Source organism: Columba livia, chromosome 38, assembly GCF_036013475.1.
Source record: "Columba livia isolate bColLiv1 breed racing homer chromosome 38, bColLiv1.pat.W.v2, whole genome shotgun sequence".
NCBI lineage: Eukaryota > Metazoa > Chordata > Aves > Columbiformes > Columbidae > Columba > Columba livia.
Genome location: NC_088639.1, coordinates 23,306 through 47,500, shown reverse-complemented (window position 1 = coordinate 47,500; position 24,195 = coordinate 23,306). Strand labels below are relative to the sequence as shown.

At 64.4% G+C, this 24,195-nt stretch overlaps 1 protein-coding gene across 1 annotated transcript in view; it reads right to left on the bottom strand.

The window, feature by feature from the left end:
• Positions 1–24,195, bottom strand: part of LOC110356619 (neurexin-2-like) — a 64,424-nt gene that overhangs the window by 36,417 nt on the left and 3,812 nt on the right. Inside the window, 14 exon segments of the mRNA XM_065044394.1 lie at positions 683–709; positions 1,583–1,783; positions 3,700–3,969; positions 4,050–4,166; positions 6,989–7,141; positions 7,144–7,251; positions 7,254–7,392; positions 8,725–8,854; positions 8,856–8,875; positions 14,306–14,329; positions 17,212–17,513; positions 19,152–19,217; positions 19,618–19,647; positions 22,524–22,544. Of these exon segments, the coding sequence (XP_064900466.1) occupies positions 683–709; positions 1,583–1,783; positions 3,700–3,969; positions 4,050–4,166; positions 6,989–7,141; positions 7,144–7,251; positions 7,254–7,392; positions 8,725–8,854; positions 8,856–8,875; positions 14,306–14,329; positions 17,212–17,513; positions 19,152–19,217; positions 19,618–19,647; positions 22,524–22,544 (1,608 nt within the window).

The window sequence follows — 24,195 nt, the reverse complement described above, 5'->3', positions numbered from 1 at the left end:
ACGCGTGTGCACGGCGTGTCCTCGTGTGACACGGGCTGTGTCCAGGGAACCCAGGCGTCCGGGGCAGGGGGGGTCGGGCCCTATAGAGGACCCAGGTGTCCGGAAGTAGCAAGGGGGGACCCAGGCGTCCGGGGGGGACCCAGGAGTTCGGGAGGGAACCCAGGCATCCGGGAGAGACAAGGGGGGACCCAGGCGTCCGGGGGGGACCCAGGAGTTCGGGAGGGAATCCAGGCATCCGGGAGAGACAAGGGGGGACCCAGGCGTCCGGGGGGGACCCAGGAGTTCGGGAGGGAACCCAGGCATCTGGGAGAGACAAGGGGGGGACCCAGGCGTCCGGGGGGGACCCAGGAGTTCGGGAGGGAACCCAGGCATCTGGGAGAGACAAGGGGGGGACCCAGGCGTCCTGGGGGACCCAGGAGTTCGGGAGGGAACCCAGGCATCTGGGTGGGAACCCAGGCGTCCGGGGGGGGACCCAGGCATCCGGGAGGGGACGCAGGCATCCGGGGGGGACCCAGGAGTTCTGGAGGGAACCCAGGCGTCCAGGGGGACTCAGGCATCCAGGGGAGATAAGGGGGGACCCAGGCGTCCGGGGAGGGAACCAGGAGTCTGGGGGGGGACCCAGGAGTTCGGGGGGGAACCCAGGCATCCGGGGGGGACCCAGGCGTCCGGGGGCGGCACTTACTGGGGTGGCAGCCCGCGCTCTCACAGTCTGCGGAGAAAAGAACAGGGTCAGGATCGGGCCCCTCGCAGCCGCCCCGGGATTGGGGGGGAGGGGCAGCCGGGGGGATGGGAATGGACTGGGATGGACTGGGATGGACTGGGATGGACTGGGATGGACTGGGAATGGACTGGGAATGGAACTGGGATGGACTGGGAATGGACTGGGATGGACTGGGAATGGACTGGGATGGACTGGGATGGGATTGGGATGGACTGGGATGGACTGGGAGGGACTGGGAATGGACTGGGATGGAACTGGGAGGGACTGGGATGGGACTGGGGGGGACTGGGATGGACTGGGATGGAACTGGGATTTGACTGGGATGGGATTGGGAGGGACTGGGATGGACTGGGAGGGACTGGGGGGGACTGGGGGGGACTGGGATGGACTGGGAATGGACTGGGAGAGACTGGGATGGACTGGGATGGAACTGGGAGGGACTGGGATGGGACTGGGGGGGAATGGGATGGACTGGGAGGGACTGGGATGGAACTGGGATTTGACTGGGATGGACTGGGAGGGACTGGGATGGAACTGGGATTTGACTGGGATGGACTGGGAGGGACTGGGATGGACTGGGAGGGACTGGGATGGAACTGGGTGGGACTGGGACCGAGGTGCAGGGTGAGCCGCAGGCAGTTCTGGGGGTTCCTGGGGTGGGTTTCTGGGGTTTCTGGGGTGGTTTTTGTGTTTCTGGGGGTGTATTTGGGGTTTCTGGGGGTGTATTTTCTGTTTCTGGGGGTGTATTTGGGGTTTTTGGGGGTGTATTTTGTGTTTCTGGGGGTGCATTTTGTGTTTCTGGGGGTGTATTTGGGGGTTCGGGGCTGTATTTGGGGGTTCCCGGTGTATTGGGGTCCTCACCGAGGTGCAGGGTGAGGCGCAGGCGGCCCCGGTCCAGCTCCAGGCGCAGCGTGTCGGCGGAGCGCGGCGCGGCCGTGGCGAGCAGGAGCCCGAATGCCCGGGGGGACGCGAATCGCAGCGACACCGCCTCGGCCTCGGAGCGCCGGGGGGACAGCGACACCCGCAGGAACGCCGCGCCGTCCAGGCTCAGCACCGCCGCCTCTGGGGAACCATAATGGGGGGACACCGGAAATGGGCTGGGGGACGGGAATAGGGGGGACACCCGCGGGAAGGCCGCGCCGTCCAGGCTCAGCACCGCCGCCTCTGGGGGGGACACCGGAAATGGGCTGGGGGACGGGAATGGGGGGGACACCCGCGGGAACGCCGCGCCGTCCAGGCTCAGCACCGCCGCCTCTGGGGAACCATAATGGGGGGACACCGGAAATGGGCTGGGGGACGGGAATGGGGGGGACACCCGCGGGAACGCCGCGCCGTCCAGGCTCAGCACCGCCGCCTCTGGGGGGGACACCGGAAATGGGCTGGGGGACGGGAATGGGGGGGACACCCGCAGGAACGCCGCGCCGTCCAGGCTCAGCACCGCCGCCTCTGGGGGGGACACCGGAAATGGGCTGGGGGACGGGAATGGGGGGGACACCCGCGGGAAGGCCGCGCCGTCCAGGCTCAGCACCGCCGCCTCTGGGGGGGACACCGGAAATGGGCTGGGGGACGGGAATGGGGGGGACACCCGCGGGAACGCCGCGCCGTCCAGGCTCAGCACCGCCGCCTCTGGGGGACAGCAATGGGGGGACACCGGAAGTGGGCTGGGGGACGGGAATAGGGGGTACACCCGCGGGAAGGCCGCGCCGTCCAGGCTCAGCACCGCCGCCTCTGGGGGGGGGGACACCGGAAATGGGCTGGGGGACGGGAATGGGGGGACACCCGCGGGAACGCCGGGGACCAGGAGTTGGGGGGCGGGGCCCAGAAGTTGGGGGCGGGGCCCAGGCGTTGGGGGCGGGGCCCAGGAGTTGGGGGCGGGGCCCAGGAGTTGGGGGCGGGGCCCAGGAGTTGGGGGGCGGACCCAGGAGTTGGGGGCGGGGACCAGGTGTTAGGGGGCGGGGCCCAGGAGTTGGGGGGCGGGGCCCAGGAGTTTATGGGCGGCTTCCAGGAGCTGGGGGCGGGGCCCAGGAGTTTGGGGGCGGGGCCCAGGAGCTGGGGGCGTGGCCCAGGAGCTGGGGGGCGGGGCCCAAGAGCTGGGGGCGGGACCCAGGAGTTGAGGGGCGGGGCCCAGGAGCTGGGGGTGGGGCCCAGGAGCTGGGGGCATGGCCCAGGAGTTGGGGGGCGGGGCCCAGGAGCTGGGGGCGGGGCCCAGGACTTGGGGGCGTGGCCCAGGAGTTGGAGGCGGGGCCCAGGAGCTGGGGGCGGGGCCCAGGAGCTGGGGGCGGGGCCAGGCGTTCAGGGGTGGGGCCCAGGAGTTGGGGGCGGGGCCCAGGAGCTGGGGGCGGGGCCCAGGAGCTGGGGGCGGGGCCCAGGAGCTGGGGGTGGGACCCAGGAGCTGGGGGCAGGGCCCAGGAGCTGGGGGCGGGGCCCAGGAGCTGGGGGCGGGGCCCAGGAGCTGGGGGCGGGGGCCAGGCGTTCAGGAGTGGGGCCCAGGAGTTGGGGGCGGGACCCAGGAGCTGGGGGCGGGGCCCAGGAGTTGGGGGCGGGGCCCAGGAGTTGGGGGCGGGGCCCAGGAGTTGGGGGGCGGGGCCCAGGAGCTGGGGGCGGGGCCCAGGAGTTCAGGGCAGGCCCAGCAGTTGGGGGGCGGCACCAAGGAGTTGGGGGGCGGGACCCAGGAGTTGGAGGCGGGGCCCAGGAGTTGGGGGCGGGGCCCAGGAGCTGGGGGCGGGGCCCAGGAGTTGGGGGCGTGGCCCAGGAGTTGGAGGCGGGGCCCAGGAGCTGGGGGCGGGACCCAGGAGTTGGGGGCGGGGCCCAGGAGCTGGGGGCGGGGCCCAGGAGTTGGGGGCGTGGCCCAGGAGTTGGAGGCGGGGCCCAGGAGCTGGGGGCGGGACCCAGGAGTTGGGGGGCGGGGCCCAGGAGCTGGGGGCGGGGCCCAGGAGCTGGGTGCACCCCGAGGGACGCGGGGCTCCCGGGCCACCCACCGGTCTCGCAGCGCGGCCCCAGGAAGCCGGTGGCCGAGCAGTCGCAGACGAAGCGGTTCCAGCCCTCGCGGCAGAGCCCTCCGTTCCGGCAGGGGGCGCTGGCGCACAGGCGGGCGGGCTCCCGCGCGCACGACGCGGCCACGCCCGGTGCCGCCTGCGCCGCCGCCAGCGCGCGCACGTCGCGGCTGCGCCCGTCCACGAAGAGCGCGCGCACGCAGCCCACGAAGCCCCAGCGGAGCGACCCCGTCCAGAGCTCGGGGGCAGCGGGGGGGGCGGCAGCGGCACCGGGGCCCCCCCGGGACCCCCCGGCACCGGGGCCCCCCCGGGGTCCCCCCTGGCAGCGGGTTCGTCATCCGGCTCCCGGCCCGGGGGGAGACCCCCCAGGTACAGCCAGGAGTCCAGGTCCAGGATTTCGCTGTCGCCGCTGGCCAGGAACGGCGTGGAGCGGCTGTTGACGGACACCGAGCCTGCGGGACACGGGGGGACGTGGGACACGGGGACGTGGGACATTGGGGACATGGGGGCACTGGGGGACATTGGGGGACATGGGGGACATTGGGACATGGGGACATTGGGGGACATGGGACATTGGGGACATGGGGACATTGTGACATGGGAACACTGGGACATGGGGGGACATGGGGACATTGGGGACATGGGGACATTGAGACATTGGGGACATGGGGGGACATGGGGGCATGGGGGCATTGGGGACATGGGGGCACTGGGGGACATTGGGGGACATGGGGGACATTGGGACATGGGGGGACATGGGGACATTGGGGGACATGGGACATTGGGGACATGGGACATGGGGACATTGTGACATGGGAACACTGGGACATGGGGGACATGGGGACATTGGGGACATGGGGACATGGGGACATGGGGGCATTGGGGACATGGGGACATTGGGGACATGGGGGACATTGGGACATTGGGGACATGGGGGACATTGGGACATTGGGGACATGGGGGACATGGGGACATGGGGACATGTGGGACATTGGGGACGTGGGGACATGGGGGACACTGGGACATGGGGGGACATGGGGGACATTGGGGGCCAGTGTCACTTGGGATCACGCGGGGACACGGGGGGGGTTGGGATCACGTGGGGTCATGAGGGGTCATGGGGGTCAGGGATGTGCAGAGACACAGGGGGGTCAGGGTCATATGGGGACACACAGGGACATGGGGGGGGCCAGGGTCACTTGGGATCATACGGGGACACGGGGGCGGGTCGGGGTCACGTGAGGTCATGAGGGGTCAGGGGCTCATGGGGCGGGGGGGGTCAGGTGTGTGCGGGGTCCCATGGGGACAGGCGGGGTCCCATAGGGACAAGCGGGGTCACATGGGGTCAAGTGGGGTCACATGGGGTCAAGCGGGGTCACATGGGGACAAGCGGGGTCCCATGGGGTCAAGCGGGGTCACATGGGGACAAGTGGGGTCCCATGGGGACAAGTGGGGTCACATGGGGACAAGTGGGGTCCCATGGGGACAAATGGGGTCCCATGGGGACAAGCGGGGTCCCATAGGGACAAGCGGGGTCCCATGGGGTCAAGCGGGGTCCCATGGGGTCAAGTGGGGTCCCATGGGACAAGTGGGGTCCCATAGGGACAAGTGGGGTCACATGGGGTCAAGCGGGGTCACATGGGGACAAATGGGGTCCCATGGGGACAAGTGGGGTCACATGGGGTCAAGCGGGGTCACATGGGGACAAGTGGGGTCCCATGGGGACAAGCGGGGTCACATGGGGACAAGCGGGGTCCCATAGGGACAAGTGGGGTCACATGGGGTCAAGCGGGGTCCCATGGGGACAAGTGGGGTCCCATGGGGACAAATGGGGGTCCCATGGGGACAAGTGGGGTCACATGGGGTCAAGCGGGGTCACATGGGACAAGTGGGGTCCCATGGGGACAAGCGGGGTCCCATGGGGTCAAGTGGGGTCCCATGGGGACAAATGGGGTCCCATGGGGACAAGTGGGGTCCCATGGGGACAAGCGGGGTCACATGGGGTCAAGTGGGGTCCCATAGGGACAAGCGGGGTCACATGGGGTCAAGTGGGGTCCCATAGGGACAAGTGGGGTCCCATAGGGACAAGCGGGGTCCCATGGGGTCAAGTGGGGTCCCATGGGGACAAATGGGGTCCCATGGGGACAAGTGGGGTCCCATGGGGACAAGCGGGGTCACATGGGGTCAAGCGGGGTCCCATAGGGACAAGCGGGGTCCCATGGGGTCAAGCGGGGTCCCATGGGGTCAAGTGGGGTCCCATGGGGACAAGTGGGGTCCCATGGGGACAAGTGGGGTCACATGGGGTCAAGCGGGGTCACATGGGGACAAATGGGGTCCCATGGGGACAAGTGGGGTCACATGGGGTCAAGCGGGGTCACATGGGGACAAGTGGGGTCCCATGGGGACAAGCGGGGTCACATGGGGACAAGCGGGGTCCCATAGGGACAAGTGGGGTCACATGGGGTCAAGCGGGGTCCCATGGGGACAAGTGGGGTCACATGGGGACAAGCGGGGTCACATGGGGACAAGTGGGGTCACATGGGGTCAAGCGGGGTCCCATGGGGACAAGCGGGGTCCCATGGGGACAAATGGGGTCCCATGGGGACAAGTGGGGTCACATGGGGTCAAGCGGGGTCACATGGGGACAAATGGGGTCCCATGGGGACAAGTGGGGTCCCATGGGGTCAAGTGGGGTCCCATGGGGACAAGTGGGGTCCCATGGGGACAAGTGGGGTCACATGGGGACAAGCGGGGTCCCATGGGGACAAGTGGGGTCACATAGGGACAAGCGGGGTCCCATGGGGTCAAGTGGGGTCCCATGGGGACAAGTGGGGTCACATGGGGTCAAGTGGGGTCACATGGGGTCAAGTGGGGTCACATAGGGACAAGCGGGGTCCCATAGGGACAAGCGGGGTCCCATGGGGTCAAGTGGGGTCCCATGGGGACAAGTGGGGTCACATGGGGTCAAGTGGGGTCACATGGGGTCAAGTGGGGTCCCATGGGGACAAGCGGGGTCCCATGGGGTCAAGTGGGGACACATGGGGACAAGCGGGGTCCCATAGGGACAAGTGGGGTCCCATGGGGTCAAGTGGGGTCCCATGGGGACAAGTGGGGTCCCATAGGGTCAAGTGGGGTCCCATGGGACAAGCGGGGTCCTATGGGGACAAGTGGGGTCCCATAGGGACAAGTGGGGTCCCATGGGGACAAGCGGGGTCCCATGGGGTCAAGTGGGTCCCATGGGGACAAGTGGGGTCCCATGGGGTCACCCCCTCACCTCTCCGCCCGTCCCTCTGCACGTCCACGTGGCACCACTCGCCGTCCGTCACCTTGCGCGCCGTGGCCTTGACCTTGACCCCCCCGGCCCCCATGTCCAGCAGCAGGTACAGGTGGCCGTCCAGCAGCTCCAGCGCCAGGTAGGGGGGGCGGGGCCCGCGCCCCCCCCGAACAGCAGCAGCCCGTCGGGCTCGGTGGTGCGGAACTCCAGGGACACGGAGCCGGCGCGCGCGGCGCCCCAGCCCGGCAGCGCCAGCACCGCGGGGGGGTGGCGAAGGTGACGGGCTCCGGGGGGGCCACGGGCTCGCAGCGGAAGCGCAGGTCCCCGTGCAGCGTCACCCGCGCGTCCCCCGCCTGCGCCAGCCGCGACAGCTCCAGCTTGAAGTCGTTGTTCTTGTAGATCACCTGCGGGGACGGGGCCAGCGTGGGGGGCACCGGGACAGCGGGGCGCTGGGCGTCCCGACCCTGTCCCCATCCAGCCAATGATGTCCCCATGTCCCCATCTGGCCCATGTCCCCATCCAGCCAATGATGTCCCCATGTCCCCAAGAACCTCGTGTCCCCATCCAGCCAATGTCCCCAAGAACCTCGTGTCCCCATCCAGCCCCTGTCCCTGTGTCCCCATCCAGCCAATGTCCCCGTGTCCCCATCCAGCCAATGTCCCAAGAACCTCGTGTCCCCATCCAGCCCCTGTCCCTGTGTCCCCATCCAGCCCCTGTCCCCATGTCCCCATCCAGCCAGTGTCCCCAAGAACCTCGTGTCCCCATGTCCCCATCCAGCCCCTGTCCCTGTGTACCCATCCAGCACCTGTCCCCATGTCCCCATCTGGCCCATGTCCCCATCCAGCCAATGTCCCCAAGAACCTCGTGTCCCATGTCCCCATCCGCCCATGTCCCCGTGTCCCTATCTGACTCCTGTCCCTGTGTCCCCATGCAGCCCCTGTCCCCATGTCCCCCTCTGTCCCCTCATGTCCCCCATGTCCCTGGTGCCCCCCAGTGCTCCATGTCCCCCCGTGTCCCCATGTCCCTGTGTCCCCCCATGTCCCCATGTCCCCCATGTCCCCATGTCCCCCATGTCCCCCCATGTCACCCCATGTCACCCCATGTCACCCCATGTCACCCCATGTCACCCCATGTCACCCCATGTCCCCATTTCCCCCATGTCCCCATGACCCCCATGTCCCCGTGTCCCCCCATGTCCCCATGTCCCCCCAGTCCCCATGTCCCCCATGTCCCCATGTCCCCCCAGTCCCCATGTCCCCCATGTCCCCCATGTCCCCGTGTCCCCCATGTCCCCCCATGTCCCCGTGTCCCCCCATGTCCCCATTTCCCCCATGTCCCCCCATGTCCCCATGTCCCCCATGTCCCCCCATGTCCCCGTGTCCCCCCATGTCCCCCCATGTCCCCATGTCCCCCCATGTCCCCGTGTCCCCCCATGTCCCCCGTGTCCCCGTGTCCCCCCATGTCCCCCATGTCCCTGTGTCCCCCCATGTCCCCCCATGTCCCCCCATGTCCACATGTCCCTGTGTCCCCCCATGTCCCCCATGTCCCCCATGTCCCCCATGTCCCCCATGTCCCCATGTCCCCCATGTCCCCGTGTCCCCCATGTCCCCCCATGTCCCCGTGTCCCCCCATGTCCCCATTTCCCCCATGTCCCCCCATGTCCCCATGTCCCCCATGTCCCCCCATGTCCCCATGTCCCCCATGTCCCCACGTCCCCGTGTCCCCCCCGCGCTCACGTCCTTGAGGCAGCCCATGAAGTTGCTGCTGACGGGGGAGCCGGGCAGGTCGGCCGTGTTGGGCGACCCCCCCACGTAGAAGAAGTCGTCGGAGCCCAGCATGGTGAAATCCTCCTGCGTGTAGCCCGTTCCCGTCCACCGAGATCGTCACCTGCGGCACCTCCGCGTCACCGGGGGGCACCCCAAATCGGGGGGGGGGCACCCCAAATCGGGGGGGGAAAGGGGGGAGCCCAATGCGGGGGGAGCCCAATAGGGGGGATGGAGCCCGGGGGGGAATAGGGGGAGGGACCACAAATGGGGGGGGGACCACAAATGGGGAGGGACCACAAATGGGGGGGGGACCACAAATGGGGGGGGACCACAAATTGGGGGGGGACCACAAATGGGGGGAATAGGGGGAGGGACCACAAATGGGGGGATAGGGGGAGGGACCACAAATGGGGGGGGGACCACAAATGGGGGGAGATGGGGGGGACCACAAATGGGGGGGGACCACAAATGGGGGGATAGGGGGAGGGACCACAAATGGGGGGGGGACCACAAATGGGGAGGGACCACAAATGGGGGGAGATGGGGGGGACCACAAATGGGGGGAATAGAGGGAGGGACCACAAATGGGGGGGATAGAGGGAGGGACCACAAATGGGGGGGGGAACCACAAATGGGGAGGGACCACAAATGGGGGGAATAGGGGGAGAGACCACAAATGGGGGGAGATGGGGGGGACCACAAATGGGGGGAATAGAGGGAGGGACCACAAATGGGGGGGATAGGGGGAGAGACCACAAATGGGGGGGGGACCACAAATGGGGGGGGACCACAAATGGGGGGGATAGGGGGAGGGACCACAAATCGGGAGGGGACCACAAATAGGGGGAATAGGGGGAGAGACCACAAATGGGGGGAGATGGGGGGGGGACCACAAATGGGGGGGGAATAGGGGGAGAGGTGAGGGTGACCCCACATAGGGGGTGGCACCCAAGGGGTGGGGGGGGAGTAATGGTGATGGGGGGGGATGGGGGACAGTGGGGGGGCGATGGGGGTGACAACACGGCAGCGATGGGGGCTGGGGGGACACAAAGGGGGTGCTGGGGACAATGGGGGGACACGGGGGGCAATGGGGGGGACACGGGGGACAACGGGGGGACACGGGGGGCAATGCCGCGGGGGGGTTGGTGGTGGCGGGGGGGATGGGGGGTCCCCAGGGCGCCTTTGGCTACAGACACGGGACCCCAGGTGGGGGAGGGGGGAGTTAGGGACCCCCCCTGTGTCCCCCCGGGGGACCCAGGCGTCCGGGCGCCCCTCCACCACCACCAGGGGGACCCAGGCGTCCGGGTGCCCCCCGAGCCACCCCACACCCACCTACCTGCTGCCCCCGCGAGGGGACCCAGGCGTCCGGGAGGCTCCGCCCCTTCCTCGGGGGGGCGGGGACCCAGGCGTCCGAGCGCAGCTGAGCCCCATTCGCGGCTCATTAGGGCTCATTAGCAGCAGCCGCTAATGAGGGTCACGTGGACCCACCCCGTGCTGACACCTGGGGAGGGGCGGGGCCCGGACGCCTGGGTCCCCTCCTGCCCCACCCACGCCTCCCATTGCCTCCCAAGGGGACCCAGGCGTCCGGGACACCCCCGCCCCCCCCGCCAGGGGGCAGAGTGGCCTTAAGGGACGTAGGATGGGGTGACAATGGGTGACAAAGGGACAGGGTGACCAAGGGGACGGGGGTGACAATGGGAATGGGGGTGACAGTGGGGACACGGTGACAAAGGGACAAGGTGACAAAGGGACACGGTGACCCCAAGGGGACAAGGTGACCAAGGGACAGGGTGACCATGGGAACAAGGTGACAATGGGAACAAGGTGACAAAGGGACTGGGTGACCAAGGGGACGGGGTGACGATGGGGACAAGGTGACAAAGGGACAGGGTGGACAAAAGGACAGGGTGACCAAGGGGACAGGGTGACAATGGGAATGGGGTGACAGTGGGGACACGGTGACAAAGGGACACGGTGACAAAGGGACACGGTGACCCCAAGGGGACAAGGTGACCCCAAGGGGACAAGGTGACCAAGGGAACAAGGTGACAATGGGAACAAGGTGACAAAGGGACAGGGTGACAATGGGGACAAAGGGACAAGGTGACAAAGGGATAGGGTGACCAAGGGGACAGGGTGACAATGGTGACAAGGTGACAATGGGAACAAGGTGACAAAGGGACTGGGTGACCAAGGGGACGGGGGTGACGATGGGGACAAGGTGACAAAGGGACAGGGTGACAATGGCGACAAGGTGACAATGGGAACAAGGTGACAAAGGGACAGGGTGACAATGGTGACAAGGTGACAATGGGAACAAGGTGACAAAGGGACTGGGTGACCAAGGGAACGGGTGACAATGGGGACAAGGTGACAGTAGGGATGGGGTGACCCTAAGGGACATGGGGACAGGGTGACAACGGGGACAGGGTGACAATGGGGCCGGGGTGACCCCAAGGGGACACGGGGGTGACAAAGGGGACACGGGGGTGACATCGGGGGGTGACACGGGGCGGGGGCGGGGCGGGTTAGTAACGAGCTTTGGGGTCCTCAGCCAGAACCGGGACGGACGGACGGACAGACAGCGGCCGTTAGTGAGCGCAGCGTGCGGGGCGTGCGAGGGGCCGTGCACACGCGCGTGCGGGGGGCGGGGAGCAGCGGGGGCGGCTGCGCACACGCGTGTGAGCTCACGGGCGTGCACGCGGGAGGGGGCGCGCGCCGGGGCGTCCTCGTGCAAACAGTCGTGCACCGACACACGCTCGTGCACGTTGCACAACTGCTCCTTGCACCAACACACACTCGTGCACGTTGCACAACTGCTCCTTGCACCAACACTCGTGCACGTTGCACACCAGCACCTTGCACCGACACTCGTGTACGTTGCACACCAGCACCTTGCACCAACACACGCTCGTGCACGTTGCACAACTGCTCCTTGCACCAACACACGCTCGTGCACGTTGCACACCAGCTCCTTGCACCAACACACGCTCGTGCACGTTGCACACCTGCTCCTTGCACCAACACTCGTGCACGTTGCACACCAGCTCCTTGCACCGACACTCGTGCACGTTGCACACCAGCTCCTTGCACCGACACTCGTGCACATTGCACACCAGCACCTTGCACTGACACTCGTGCACATTGCACACCAGCACATTGCACCGACACTCGTGTACGTTGCACACCAGCTCCTCGCACCAACACTCGTGCACGTTGCAAACCAGCACCTTGCACCAACACACGCTCGTGCACGTTGCACAACTGCTCCTTGCACCAACACTCGTGCACGTTGCACACCAGCACCTTGCACCAACACTCGTATACGTTGCACACCAGCTCCTTGCACCAACACTCGTGCACGTTGCACACCAGCTTCGTGCACGTTGCACACCAGCTCCTTGCACCAACACTCGTGCACGTTGCACACCAGCACCTTGCACCAACACACGCTCGTGCACGTTGCACACCAGCTCCTTGCACAGACACTGGTGCACATTGCACACCAGCACCTTGCACCGACACTCGTGCACGTTGCACACCAGCTCCTTGCACCAACACACACTCGTGCACATTGCACACCAGCTCCTTGCACCAACACTCGTGCAGGTTGCACACCAGCTCCTTGCACCGACACTCGTGCACATTGCAAACCAGCACCTTGCACCAACACACGCTCGTGCACGTTGCACACCAGCTCCTTGCACCAACACACACTCGTGCACATTGCACACCAGCTCCTTGTACCAACACTCGTGCAGGTTGCACACCAGCTCCTTGCACCAACGCACACCTGTGCACACACACGCATTGCACAAGGATACTCTTGTGCACATGCACCTTGCACCAATGCACACGCACCTTGCACGAGGACACCCCCGTGCACATTGCACACCCGTGCACACACACACATTGCACCAGGACACACTTGTGCACACTTGCACCAATGCACACGCACCTTGCACGAGGACACCCCCGTGCACCCCCCCCCGCCCCTCCCCCCCCCGCCCCCATTGCTCCCCCGGCAGCACCCGAGGGTGGGGTGGGGGTGGGGGGAGGGGGGAGGGGCGGGAGATGGGGGAGGGGCGGGGGGGGGATGGGCGGGGGGGGGCGCAGTGTTAGTGACGTGCGAAGCCGTGCGGGGGGGGCGGGGCCCGATCCTGGCGGGTGGGGGATGGGGGGGGGGGGATGGGGAGGGGGGAGGGGCGGCAGCTTGTCCTGAAAACGCCGTTTCCGTCCTCAAATCGGGTGGTGCTGGGGGGGGGGTGTGTGGTCTAAAATTGCCTGAAATCCCAAGAATTCACCCCAAAATAGAGGAGTTGGACCCCCAGGACCCTTCTGGGGCAAAATAGACCCTTCCAGGGCGGGATTTGGGGGAGAAAATGCCTGATTTGGGGCTAAAATCACCTGATTTGGGGCTAAAATGGCCCGATTTGGGCATCGGGGAGCACAGACCTTGCCACGTATGGGGGGGGGTCTAAAACTGGTCTAAAATCACCCAAAATCCCAAGAAATCGCCCCAAAATAGAAGGTTTGGACCCCCAGGACCCTTCTGGGGCAGAAAAGCCCCTTCCAGGATGGGATTTGGGGCTAAAATCGCCTGATTTGGGGCTAAAATCGCCTGATGTTGGCATCAGGGAGCCCGGGCCTGGCCGCATACAGGGGGGTCTAGAATTGCCTGAAATCCCTAGAATTCACCCCAAAATAGGGGGGTTTGACCCCCATGACCCTTCTAGGGTAGAAAAGCCCCTTCCAGGGTGGGATTTTGGGGGAAAATCACCTGATTTGGGGCTAAAATCACCCAATTTGGGGCTAAAATCACCCAATTTGGGGCTAAAATGGCCTCATTTTGGGATCAGGGACCCTGGGCCTGGCTGCGTACAGGGCGTTCTAAAATTGCTCTGAAATCGCCCAAAACCCCAAGAATTCACCCCAAAATAGAGGGTTTGGGCGCCCATGACCCTTCTAGGGCAAAAAAGGCCCTTCCAGGGTGGGATTTGGGGCTGAAATCACCTGATTTGGGGCTAAAATCACCCGATTTTGGCCTAAAATAATCTGATTTTGGCATCGGGAAGCCTGGGCCTGGCCGCATACAGGGGGGCCTAAAATTGCCCTAAAATCGCCCAAAACCCCAAGAATTCACCCCAAAATAGAGCGGTCGGACCCCTATGATGCTTCTAGGGCAGAAAAGCTCCTTCCAGGGTGGGATTTTGGGCTGAAATCACCTGATTTGGGGCTAAAATGACCCGATTTGTGCATCAGGGGCCGCAGGCCTGGCTGCGTACAGGGGGGTCTAAAATCGCCCTAAAATCACCCAAAACCCCACGGAACCCAAAAAAAAGTGGCGTTGCCCCCCCCCCCCTCCCCCCCCAAGGACAAACCCCCCCCTCTGCCCCCAAAGAGGCGGATTGGGGGGACGGGCGGGTTGGCGGGGGGGCCCCGCGGGGCGGGGGTTGGGTTTGCCCAAAGCGGGCGGATTTGGCCCCGAAAGGCGCGTTCGGGGGGGGGGTAACAATTAAGTGATAACTACCAGGTAATGCAGTTTGTTTACCATAGCGTGTCCGATCCCTGCGTGCTGGGGGCGCCGGGGGGGCAGCGGAAAAAGAGGACAGAACACACAGAAATGACACTTTGCCGCCGGGGGGGGGGGGTTGGGGGGGTTGGGGGGGTTGGAGGGGGGAGGATTTGGGGCGTTTTGGGGGGGTTTTGGTTTGGTTTGTTTTGGAAGGGGGGGCCCCCCCTGGATTAGTTGGGGGCGGGTTAGTGGGGGGGGCCCCGGGGGGGGAAGCGTGTTAGTGCACACAAAGGGGGGGGCGGCGCACGAAAAGGGGGGGGGAGGGGGGACCCAGGCGGCCGGGGGGAGGACCCAGGCGTCCAGGAGAACCCAGGCATCCGGGGGGGACCCAGGCGTCCGGGGGGGACCCAGGCGTCCGGGGGGAGAGCCGATTGGAGGAGGGACCTCAGTGTGTGGGGGCACCCAAGCATCTGGGGGGACCCAGGCGTCTGGGGGGACCCAGGCGTCCAGGAGGGAGCCAGTCGGAGGAGGGACCCCGGTGTGCAGGGGGACCCAGGCGTCCGGGGGGATCCAGGCATCTGGGGAGACCCAGGTGTCTGGGGGGGGAGCCAGTTGGAGGAGGGACCCAGGCGTCCGGAGGGACCCAGGCATCCGGGGGGGAGCCGGTTGGAAGAGGGACCCCGATGTCTGGGGGGACCCAGGTGTCCGGGGGGACCCACGCATCTGGGGGGGACCCAGACATCTGGGGGGACCCAGGTGTCCGGGGGAGGCCCAGGCATCCGGGAGAACCAGGGCATCTGGGGGGCAGCCGGTTGGAGGAGGGACCCCAGTGTCCGGGGGGACCCAGGCGTCCGGGGGGGAGCTGGTTGGAGGAGGGACCCCAGTATCTGGTGCTCCCAGTTGGGAAGGACCCAAGGAACCAGTGCTCCCAGTTGGAAAGGATACGAGGAACCAGTGCTCCCAGTTTGAGAAGGGACCCCGGTGTCCGGTGCTCCCAGTTTGGGAAGGGTCCAAAGAACCAGTGCTCCCAGTTGGGTGGTAGCCCAGGGCCCCCAGTGCTCCCAGTTGGGTGCTTGACCATGATGTCCATCACCTCCAGTTGGGTGCTTGACCAAGGTGTCCATCACCCCATTGGGTGCTCCCAGTGCTCCCAGTTGGGTGCTTGACCAAGGCACCCAATGCTCCCATCACCCCATTGGGTGCTCTCAACACTCCTATCACCCCATTGGGTGCTCCCAACACTCCTATCACCCCATTGGGTGCTCCAAGTTGAGTGCTTGACCAAGACGCCCATCACCCATTGGGTGGTTGACCAAGACGCCCATCCCCCCATTGGATGGTTGACCAAGATGTCCATCACCCATTGGGTGCTTGACCAAGACGCCCATCCCCCATTGAGTGCATGACCAAGACACCCATCACCCATTGAGTGCATGACCAAGACACCCATCCCCCCATTGGGTCCTTGACCAAGACGCCCATCCCCCCATTGGGTGCTTGACCAAGACGCTCATCACCCCATTGGATGGTTGACCAAGATGTCCATCACCCATTGAGTGGTTGACCAAGACGCCCATCCCCCATTGGGTACATGACCAAGCTGCCCATCCCCCATTGGGTGCTTGACCAAGGCACCCAAAACCCCCGTCACCTCCAGCTGGGTGCCTGACCAAGGTGCCCATCACCCATTGGGCACTCCCAGTGCTCGCAGTTGGGTGCCTGACCAAGACGCCCATCACCCCATGGGGTGGTTGACCAAGACACTCATCACCCATTGGGAGCTCCCAGTTGGGTGGTTGACCAATATGCCCATCCCCCATTGGGTGCATGACCAAGATGCCCATCATCCATTGGGTGCATGACAAAGACACCCATCACCCCATTTGGTGCATGACCAAGACGCCCATCCCCCATTGAGTGGTTGACCAAGACGCTCATCACCCCATTGGGTGCATGACCAAGATGCCCATCACCCATTGAATGGTTGAGCAAGACGCCCATCCCACATTGGGTGCATGACCAAGACGCCCATCCCCCATTGGGCGCATGACCAAGACGCCCATCCCCCATTGGGTGGTTGACCAAGATGCCCATCACCCCATTGGGTGCTTGACCAAGGTGCTCCCCCAATGCTCTCATCACCCATTGGGTGCTCCCAGTTGGGTGCTTGACCAAGACGCCCATCCCCCATTGAGTGGTTGATCAAGACGCCCACCCCCCATTGAGTGGTTGACCAAGACGCCCATCCCCCATTGGGTGGTTGACCAAGACGCCCATCCGCCATTGGGTGGTTGACCAAGATGCCCATCACCCCATTGGGTGCTTGACCAAGACGCCCATCCCCCATTGAGTGCATAACCAATATGCCCATCACCCCATTGGGTGGTTGACCAAGGTGTCCATCACCCCATTGGGTGCATGACCAATATGCCCATTCCCCCATTGGGTGCTTGATCAAGACGCCCATCCCCCATTGGGTGCATGACCAAGATGCCCATCACCCCATTGGGTGCTTGACCAAGACGCTCATCACCCCATTGGGTGCATGACCAAGACGCCCATCCCCCATTGGGTAGTTGACCAAGACGCCCATCCCCCATTGGGTGGTTGACCAAGATGCCCATCACCCCATTGGGTGGTTGACCAAGGTGCTCCCCCAATGCTCTCATCACCCATTGGGTGCTCCCAGTTGGGTGCTTGACCAAGGTGTCCATCACCCCATTGGGTGCTTGACCAAGACGCCCATCCCCCATTGGGTGCCTGACCAAGACACCCATCACCCCACTGGATGCATGACCAAGACGCCCATCCCCCATTGGGTGCCTGACCAAGACACCCATCCCCCATTGGATGCTTGACCAAGACGCCCATCCCCCATTGGGTGCACGACCACTCTGCCCCCCGTTGCTCCGTCCCGCTGCCCCCCGCCGCGGCCGCCCTACCTGGCGCAGGTTGCGGGTGACGCGGATGTCGTGCCAGCCGTTGTCGTTGAACTTGCCGTTGACCGGCTCCACCAGCGCCTCGAAGGCGCCGGAGCCCAGGTTGATGACGAGCCACACGGCGCCGCTCTTGAGCGACAGGTTGACGTAGTCGGCCGACTTGCCGGTGTGCAGGAGCAGCCCGTTGCGCTGCAGCGTGCGGAACGACAGCGTCAGCTCGTCCGTGCTGCTCTGGATCGGGTTGTGCGACAGGTCGTAGCAGAAGAACTCGTTGCCCTTGAACGTGGCCACGTACTCGGCGCCGCCTGCGGGGACACGGGCCCCCCGTGACGGGGATGTAACGGGGACCTGGTGGTAGGGCTGGGGGACAGGACCTTGCAATGGGGACCTTGCAATGGGGCTGGGGGACAGGACCTTGCAATGGGGACCTTGCAATGGGGCTGGGGGACAGGACCGTGCAATGGGGACCTTGCAATGGGGCTGGGGGACAGGACCGTGCAATGGGGACCTTGCAATGGGGCTGGGGGACAGGACCGAGCAATGGGGACCTTGCAATGGGGCTGGGGGATGGGACCTTGCAATGGGGCTGGGGGACAGGACCGAGCAATGGGGACCTTGCGGTGGCGCTGGGGGACAGGACCGAGCAATGGGGACCTTGCAATGGGGCTGGGGGACAGGACCGTGCAATGGGGACCTTGCAATGGGGCTGGGGGACAGGACCGTGCAATGGGGACCTTGCAATGGGGCTGGGGGACAGGACCTTGCAATGGGGACCTTGCAATGGGGCTGGGGGACAGGACCTTGCAATGGGGACCTTGCAATGGGGCTGGGGGACAGGACCTTGCAATGGGGACCTTGCAATGGGGCTGGGGGACAGGACCTTGCAATGGGGACCTTGAAATGGGGCTGGGGGACAGGACCTTGCAATGGGGACCTTGCAATGGGGCTGGGGGACAGGACCTTGCAATGGGGACCTTGAAATGGGGCTGGGGGACAGGACCGTGCAATGGGGCTGGGGGACAGGACCGTGCAATGGGGACCTTGCAATGGGGCTGGGGGACAGGACCTTGCAATGGGGACCTTGCAATGGGGCTGGGGGACAGGACCGTGCAATGGGGCTGGGGGACAGGACCGTGCAATGGGGACCTTGCAATGGGGCTGGGGGACAGGACCTTGCAATGGGGACCTTGCGGTGGGGATGTTGCAGTGGGGACGTTGCAACCAGGACCTTGCACCAGGGTCTTGCACGGGGACTCGGCAACAGGGACTTTGCAACCAAGGTGTTGCAATGGGGTTTTGCACGGGGACCTTGCACGGGGACCTTGCAACCAAGACTTTGCACCGGGGTCTTGCACGGGGTCCTTGTCAATGGGGTCTTGCACGGGGACTTTGCACCAGGGGCTTTGCAACGGGGACATGGCAACCAGGACCTTGCACCAGGCACTTTGCACCAGGGACCCTGCACAAGGATCGTGCACCAGGATCTTGCACGGGGACCTTGCACCAGGGCCTTGCACAAGGATTGTGCACCAGGATCTTGGGACAGGGACCTTGCACAGGGATTGTGCCCCAGGATCTTGCACAAGGATCGTGCACTGGGATCTTGCATGAGGACCTTGCACAAGGATCATGCACCAGGATCTTGCACGGGGACCTTGCACAAGGATCATGCACCAGGATCTTGCACGGGGACCTTGCACAAGGATCATGCACCAGGATCTTGCACGGGGACCTTGCACAAGGATCATGCACCAGGATCTTGCACAAGGATTGTGCACCAGCATCTTGGGACAGGGACCCTGCACAAGGATCTTGGGACAGGGACCTTGCACAGGGGTTGTGCCCCAGGATCTTGCACAAGGATCGTGCACCAGGACCTTGGGACAGGGACCTTGCACAGGGGTGGTGCCCCAGGGGACCCAGGCGTCCGGGGGGTCACTGACCTTTCGCCGCCTGCTGGATCTCGCTGGCACCGGGACCGGGTGACCCCTCGGTGACCTCGGCGGGCCCTGGGGGGGGGAGGGGAGGGGGGAGCGGGGGGAGGGGCGTCAGGGGGCGGGGGGAGGGGCGGGGGGGGCGCGCGTGTCCGTGCAAGGAGCTGCCCCTCCCCCCCCCCGCCACGTCCCTGTGCAAGGCGGCCGCCCCTCCCCCCCCCCGTGTCACATGAGCCACAGACACGATGTGGGGGGTGGGGGATGGGGGTGGGTGAGGGGGGGAAGGGTGGGGGATGGGGATGGAGGGGGATGGGGGTGGGGGGATGGGGGGTGAGGATGATGATGATGAAATGATGATGATGGGGGGAATGGGGGATGGGGGGGGATGGGGGGGGGGATGATGATGATGATGATGATGATGGGAGGGGGATGGGTGGGCCCGACGGCGCTCGCGGGGGGAGGGGCGCGTCATTACCTTGGCTCGTGACTCGCAGGTGGGCGGGACCTTGGGGGGGGGGTGGAGCCAAAGCAACGGAAACCAGCGAAAGCGAAAGTGATGGGGGAGGGGGGGGAGAAAGCGGAACCGTGGAAAGCGAAAGTGGTTTGGGGAAAAACAAAGGGGGGGGGAGTAATGAAAGTGAAAGTAAAAAGGGTTAAAAAAAGCGAAAGTGGATGTTGAAAGGCGAAAGAGAGAAAAGCAGAAGGAAAAGGGGTAAAACCCGCGAAAATAGGGAAATGAAGGAAAAAAGTGGAACGGTAAAAAGGGCCAAATAAGGAGGAAAATGAAAAGGGAAAGTGAGAAATGGTGAAAGGGGTTTTTAAAAAAACGTGAGAAAAAGCGAGAGAAAAAGGAAAAGTGACGAAAAAGTGACAAAAAGGGGAGAAAATAGAAGAAAAAGGGGCGAAAAAGAGGAGAAAAAAGGGAGGAAAAGAGGAAGTGAAGAGGAAGTGAAGAGGAAGTAAGAGGAAGTAAAGAGGAAGTAAAGAGGAAGTAAAGAGGAAGTAAAGAGGAAGTAAAGAGGAAGTAAAGAGGAAGTAAAGGTGGTGAAAAAGGGAAGAAAAAGGGAAGAAAAAGGGAAGAAAAAGGGAAGAAAAAGGGAAGAAAAAGGGAAGAAAAAGGGAAGAAAAAGGGAAGAAAAAGGAAGAAAAAGGGAAGAAAAAGGGAAGAAAAGAAGCAAAACGAAGGAAAAAAGAACAAGGGAAAAAAGAATCAAAATAGGGGAAAATGGTTTAAAAGGGGAAAATGATGAAAAAAAGGAAAATAACCCAGAAATGGTTGAAAATGATGAAGAAAGAGCCAAAGAAACCGCGAAATGGGCAAAACGTGGGAAGGACGGGAAGAAGGGGGGGAGGGGAGAGAAGAGGCGTCACCGCGGGCCCCGTCACAACTTAAAGCGCTTTAACTTGTGACGTCATCGGGGGATGCCGGGGGGGGAGGGGCGGGGGGGGGACACGTGTGGGGGGGGGGCGGGGACAAGCGGGGGGGGGAGGGGGAAGCAGCCCCGCCCCTCCCCCCCCCACCTTCCCGCGGGTTTTTCCCGCCCTCGGTTTGGGGGGAAAAGCCGATGGGGGGGGGGGGGGGGAGGGGATGGAGACACGGGGGGGGGGAGGGGAGGGGGGAGGGGCGACCCCTCGCGCGGGGACCTCCCCATCCCCCTCATTCCCCGCCCCACCCCCCCAGCGGCTCGTGCTCCTTGCACGACCCTCGTGCGATGCGCGGATCCCGCCCTTTGCACGCCCCTCGTGCATTGCACAAGCCCCGCCCCTTGCACACTTGTGTGTTGCACGCCCCTCGTGCAGCCCCTGCTCCTTGCACACCCCTTGTGCATTGCACACTCACCACCCCTTGCACGCTCGTGTGTTACACGCCCCTCGTGCAACGCACAAGCCCCGCCCCTCTCACCCCCGTCCATCACCCCTGGCCCCGCCTCCTCCAGGCACCCCGACCCCTCCTCCCCATTGGCCGCCGGCGCCTCCTTCATTTGCATAGTCCTGCCCACCCACCGCACCTCATTGGCTCAGCCGCCTCACTATCATTTGCATCCCGACCTCCCATTGGGCAGCGCCCGAGGGGTGACGTCATTGCCGAGAGGGCTGGAGGGGGCGTGGCCGGGAGTGGCACGTGATGCGGGGCCTTGCACGAGCACCGAGCTTTGCACGAGCACCGAGCCTTGCACGAGCACTGAGCCTTGCACAAGAACCAGTTTTGCACAAGCACCGAGCTTTGCACGAGCACCGAGCTTTGCACGAGCACTGAGCCTTGCACAAGAACCAGTTTTGCATGAGCACCGAGCCTTGCACGAGCACCGAGCCTTGCACAAGAACCAGCTTTGCACGAGCACCGAGCCTTGCACGAGCACCGAGCCTTGCACGAGCACCGAGCCTTGCACAAGAACCAGCTTTGCACGAGCACCGAGCCTTGCACGAGCACCGAGCCTTGCACGAGCACCGAGCCTTGCACAAGAACCAGCTTTGCATGAGCGCCGAGCCTTGCACAAGAACCAGTTTTGCACGAGCACCGAGCTTTGCACGAGCACCAAGCTTTGCACGAGCACTGAGCCTTGCACAAGAACCAGTTTTGCACGAGCACCAAGCTTTGCACGAGCACCGAGCCTTGCACGAGCACCGAGCCTTGCACAAGAACCAGCTTTGCACGAGCACCGAGCCTTGCACGAGCACTGAGCCTTGCACAAGAACCAGCTTTGCACGAGCACCGAGCCTTGCACAAGAACCAAGCTTTGCACGAGCACCGAGCCTTGCACGAGCACCGAGCCTTGCACGAGCACCGAGCCTTGCACGAGCACCGAGCCTTGCACAAGAACCAGCTTTGCACGAGCACCGAGCTTTGCACGAGCACCGAGCCTTGCACGAGCACCGAGCCTTGCACGAGCCTTGCACGAGCAACTGGCCTTGCACAAGGACCAAGCTTTGCACGAGCACCGAGCTTTGCACGAGCACCGGGCCTTGCACAACCCCAAACCTTGCATGAGAACTGAGCCTTGCACGAGAACCAAGCTTAGCACGACCATCGTGCCTTGCACAAGAACCAAGCTTAGCACGACCATCGTGCCTTGCACGAGCGCTTGTCTTTGCACAAGCGCTGTGTCTTGCACACGCACCGAGCCTTGCACCAGCCCTGCGACGCGTGCAAACCCTGCGCTGCGCACGAGCGCGTGTCGAGCTTTGCACGAGCTTTGCACGCTCCCTTGCACAACTGCTCAACCGTGCACAACAACCCGCCCCCTTCAGCTCCATGTGTGACGCTGCAATTTGCACGTTTCCCCCCCCACTCCTTGCACAACCCCCCCAGCCTTGCACAGCCCCCCCTTGCACAAACCCCCTTGCACGTCCCTTGCACGCCCCTTGCACGCCCCCGCTCACCTTCCACCGCAGGTTCTTCCTCTGGGGGTCCCGGGGGGGGCGAGCGGGGGGGGGGGAAGGAAGCACCATTAGTGAGCGGGACCCTCGTGCCCCCTCGCGCACGACCCCGGTGACCCCTCCCCGTGACCTTGGCCTGACCTCGGATGGGGGTGACACACAGGGCGGGGTCTTGCACGACGGTTGTGTCACACGGGGGGGGGGTGGTTTGCACGTCCCCGCCACACGTGCGAAGGGGTTTGCACGACGGGGGGGGGGTCGGGGAACACCCCCCCCCCCCAGTGTCCCCGTGTCCCCTCAAGGACGCGGCGGTGACAAAAACGTCCCCGCGGCGCCGCGGAAACGGTCGCCGGGGTGACAGGCGGCCCCGGGCGTCTCCATGGCAACCGGGCGCCATGGCAACCGTCGCCACGGCAACCGTCACCGCGAGGATGCCGGGATGCGGTCGCCACGGCAACGCCCGCGGTTGTCACCGGCGGGGACGTGCGCGGGACACGCACACACGCACACACGAGTCGTGCACGAGGGGACGTGCAAAGAGGGGGGACGTGGGGGGACATGGAGGGACGTGGGGACACCGAGGGACACGAGGACACGGGGGGACATGGGGAGACATGGGGACATGGGGACACAAGGACATGGGGACACCGAGGGACACGAGGACACATGGGAGGATGTGGGGACACAAGGACATGGGGACGCAGAGGGACATGAGGACACGGGGGGACATGGGGGGACATGGGGGGACACAAGGACATGGGGACACAAGGACATGGGGACACAAGGACATGGGGACACCAAGGGACACGAGGACACAGGGGGACATGGGGAGACATGGACATGGGGACACAAGGACATGGGGACACAAGGACATGGGGACACCGAGGGACACGAGGACATGGGGAGGTGGAGGGACATGGGGGGCATGGGGGGACACGAGGACATTGGGGACGTTGAGGGACATGAGGACACATGGGGTGGGACATGGGGACATGGAGACACAGAGGGATGGGGGGACATGGGGACGTTGAGGGACACGAGGACACATGGGATAGGACATGGGGACATGGGGGACACGGGGGGACACAAGGACATGGGGGGACAGTGGGACGTGGGGACATGGGGACGTTGATGGACACGAGGACACGGGGAGACATGGGGACATGGAGACACAGAGGACATGGGGACACTGAGGGACAGAAGGACACATGGGGTGGGACATGGGGGGACACTGGGACACAAGGACATGGGGGACACGGGGGGACACAAGGACATGGGGGACAGTGGGACATGAGGACATGGGGATGTGAGGGACACGAGGACATGGGGAGACATGGGGAGGTGGAGGGACATGGGAGGACACAGGGGGACACAAGGACATGGAGACACAGACAGACACGAGGACGTGGGAGGACACGGAGGAACGTGGACACAGAGACATGAGGACGTGTGACACCATGGAGAAACGTGACACACCAACATGGAGACGTCCAAGGCCAAGAGGATGACTAAGAGCATGATGATGACAAGAGCACAAGGTTGATGAAGGCCAAGAGGATGACCAAGGCCATGAAGACACCAAAGATGGAGAAACACATGAACACGAAGACACAGAGGACGTGTGACACCATGGGAGACGACCATGGCCAAGACCATGATCATGGCCAAGAGGACA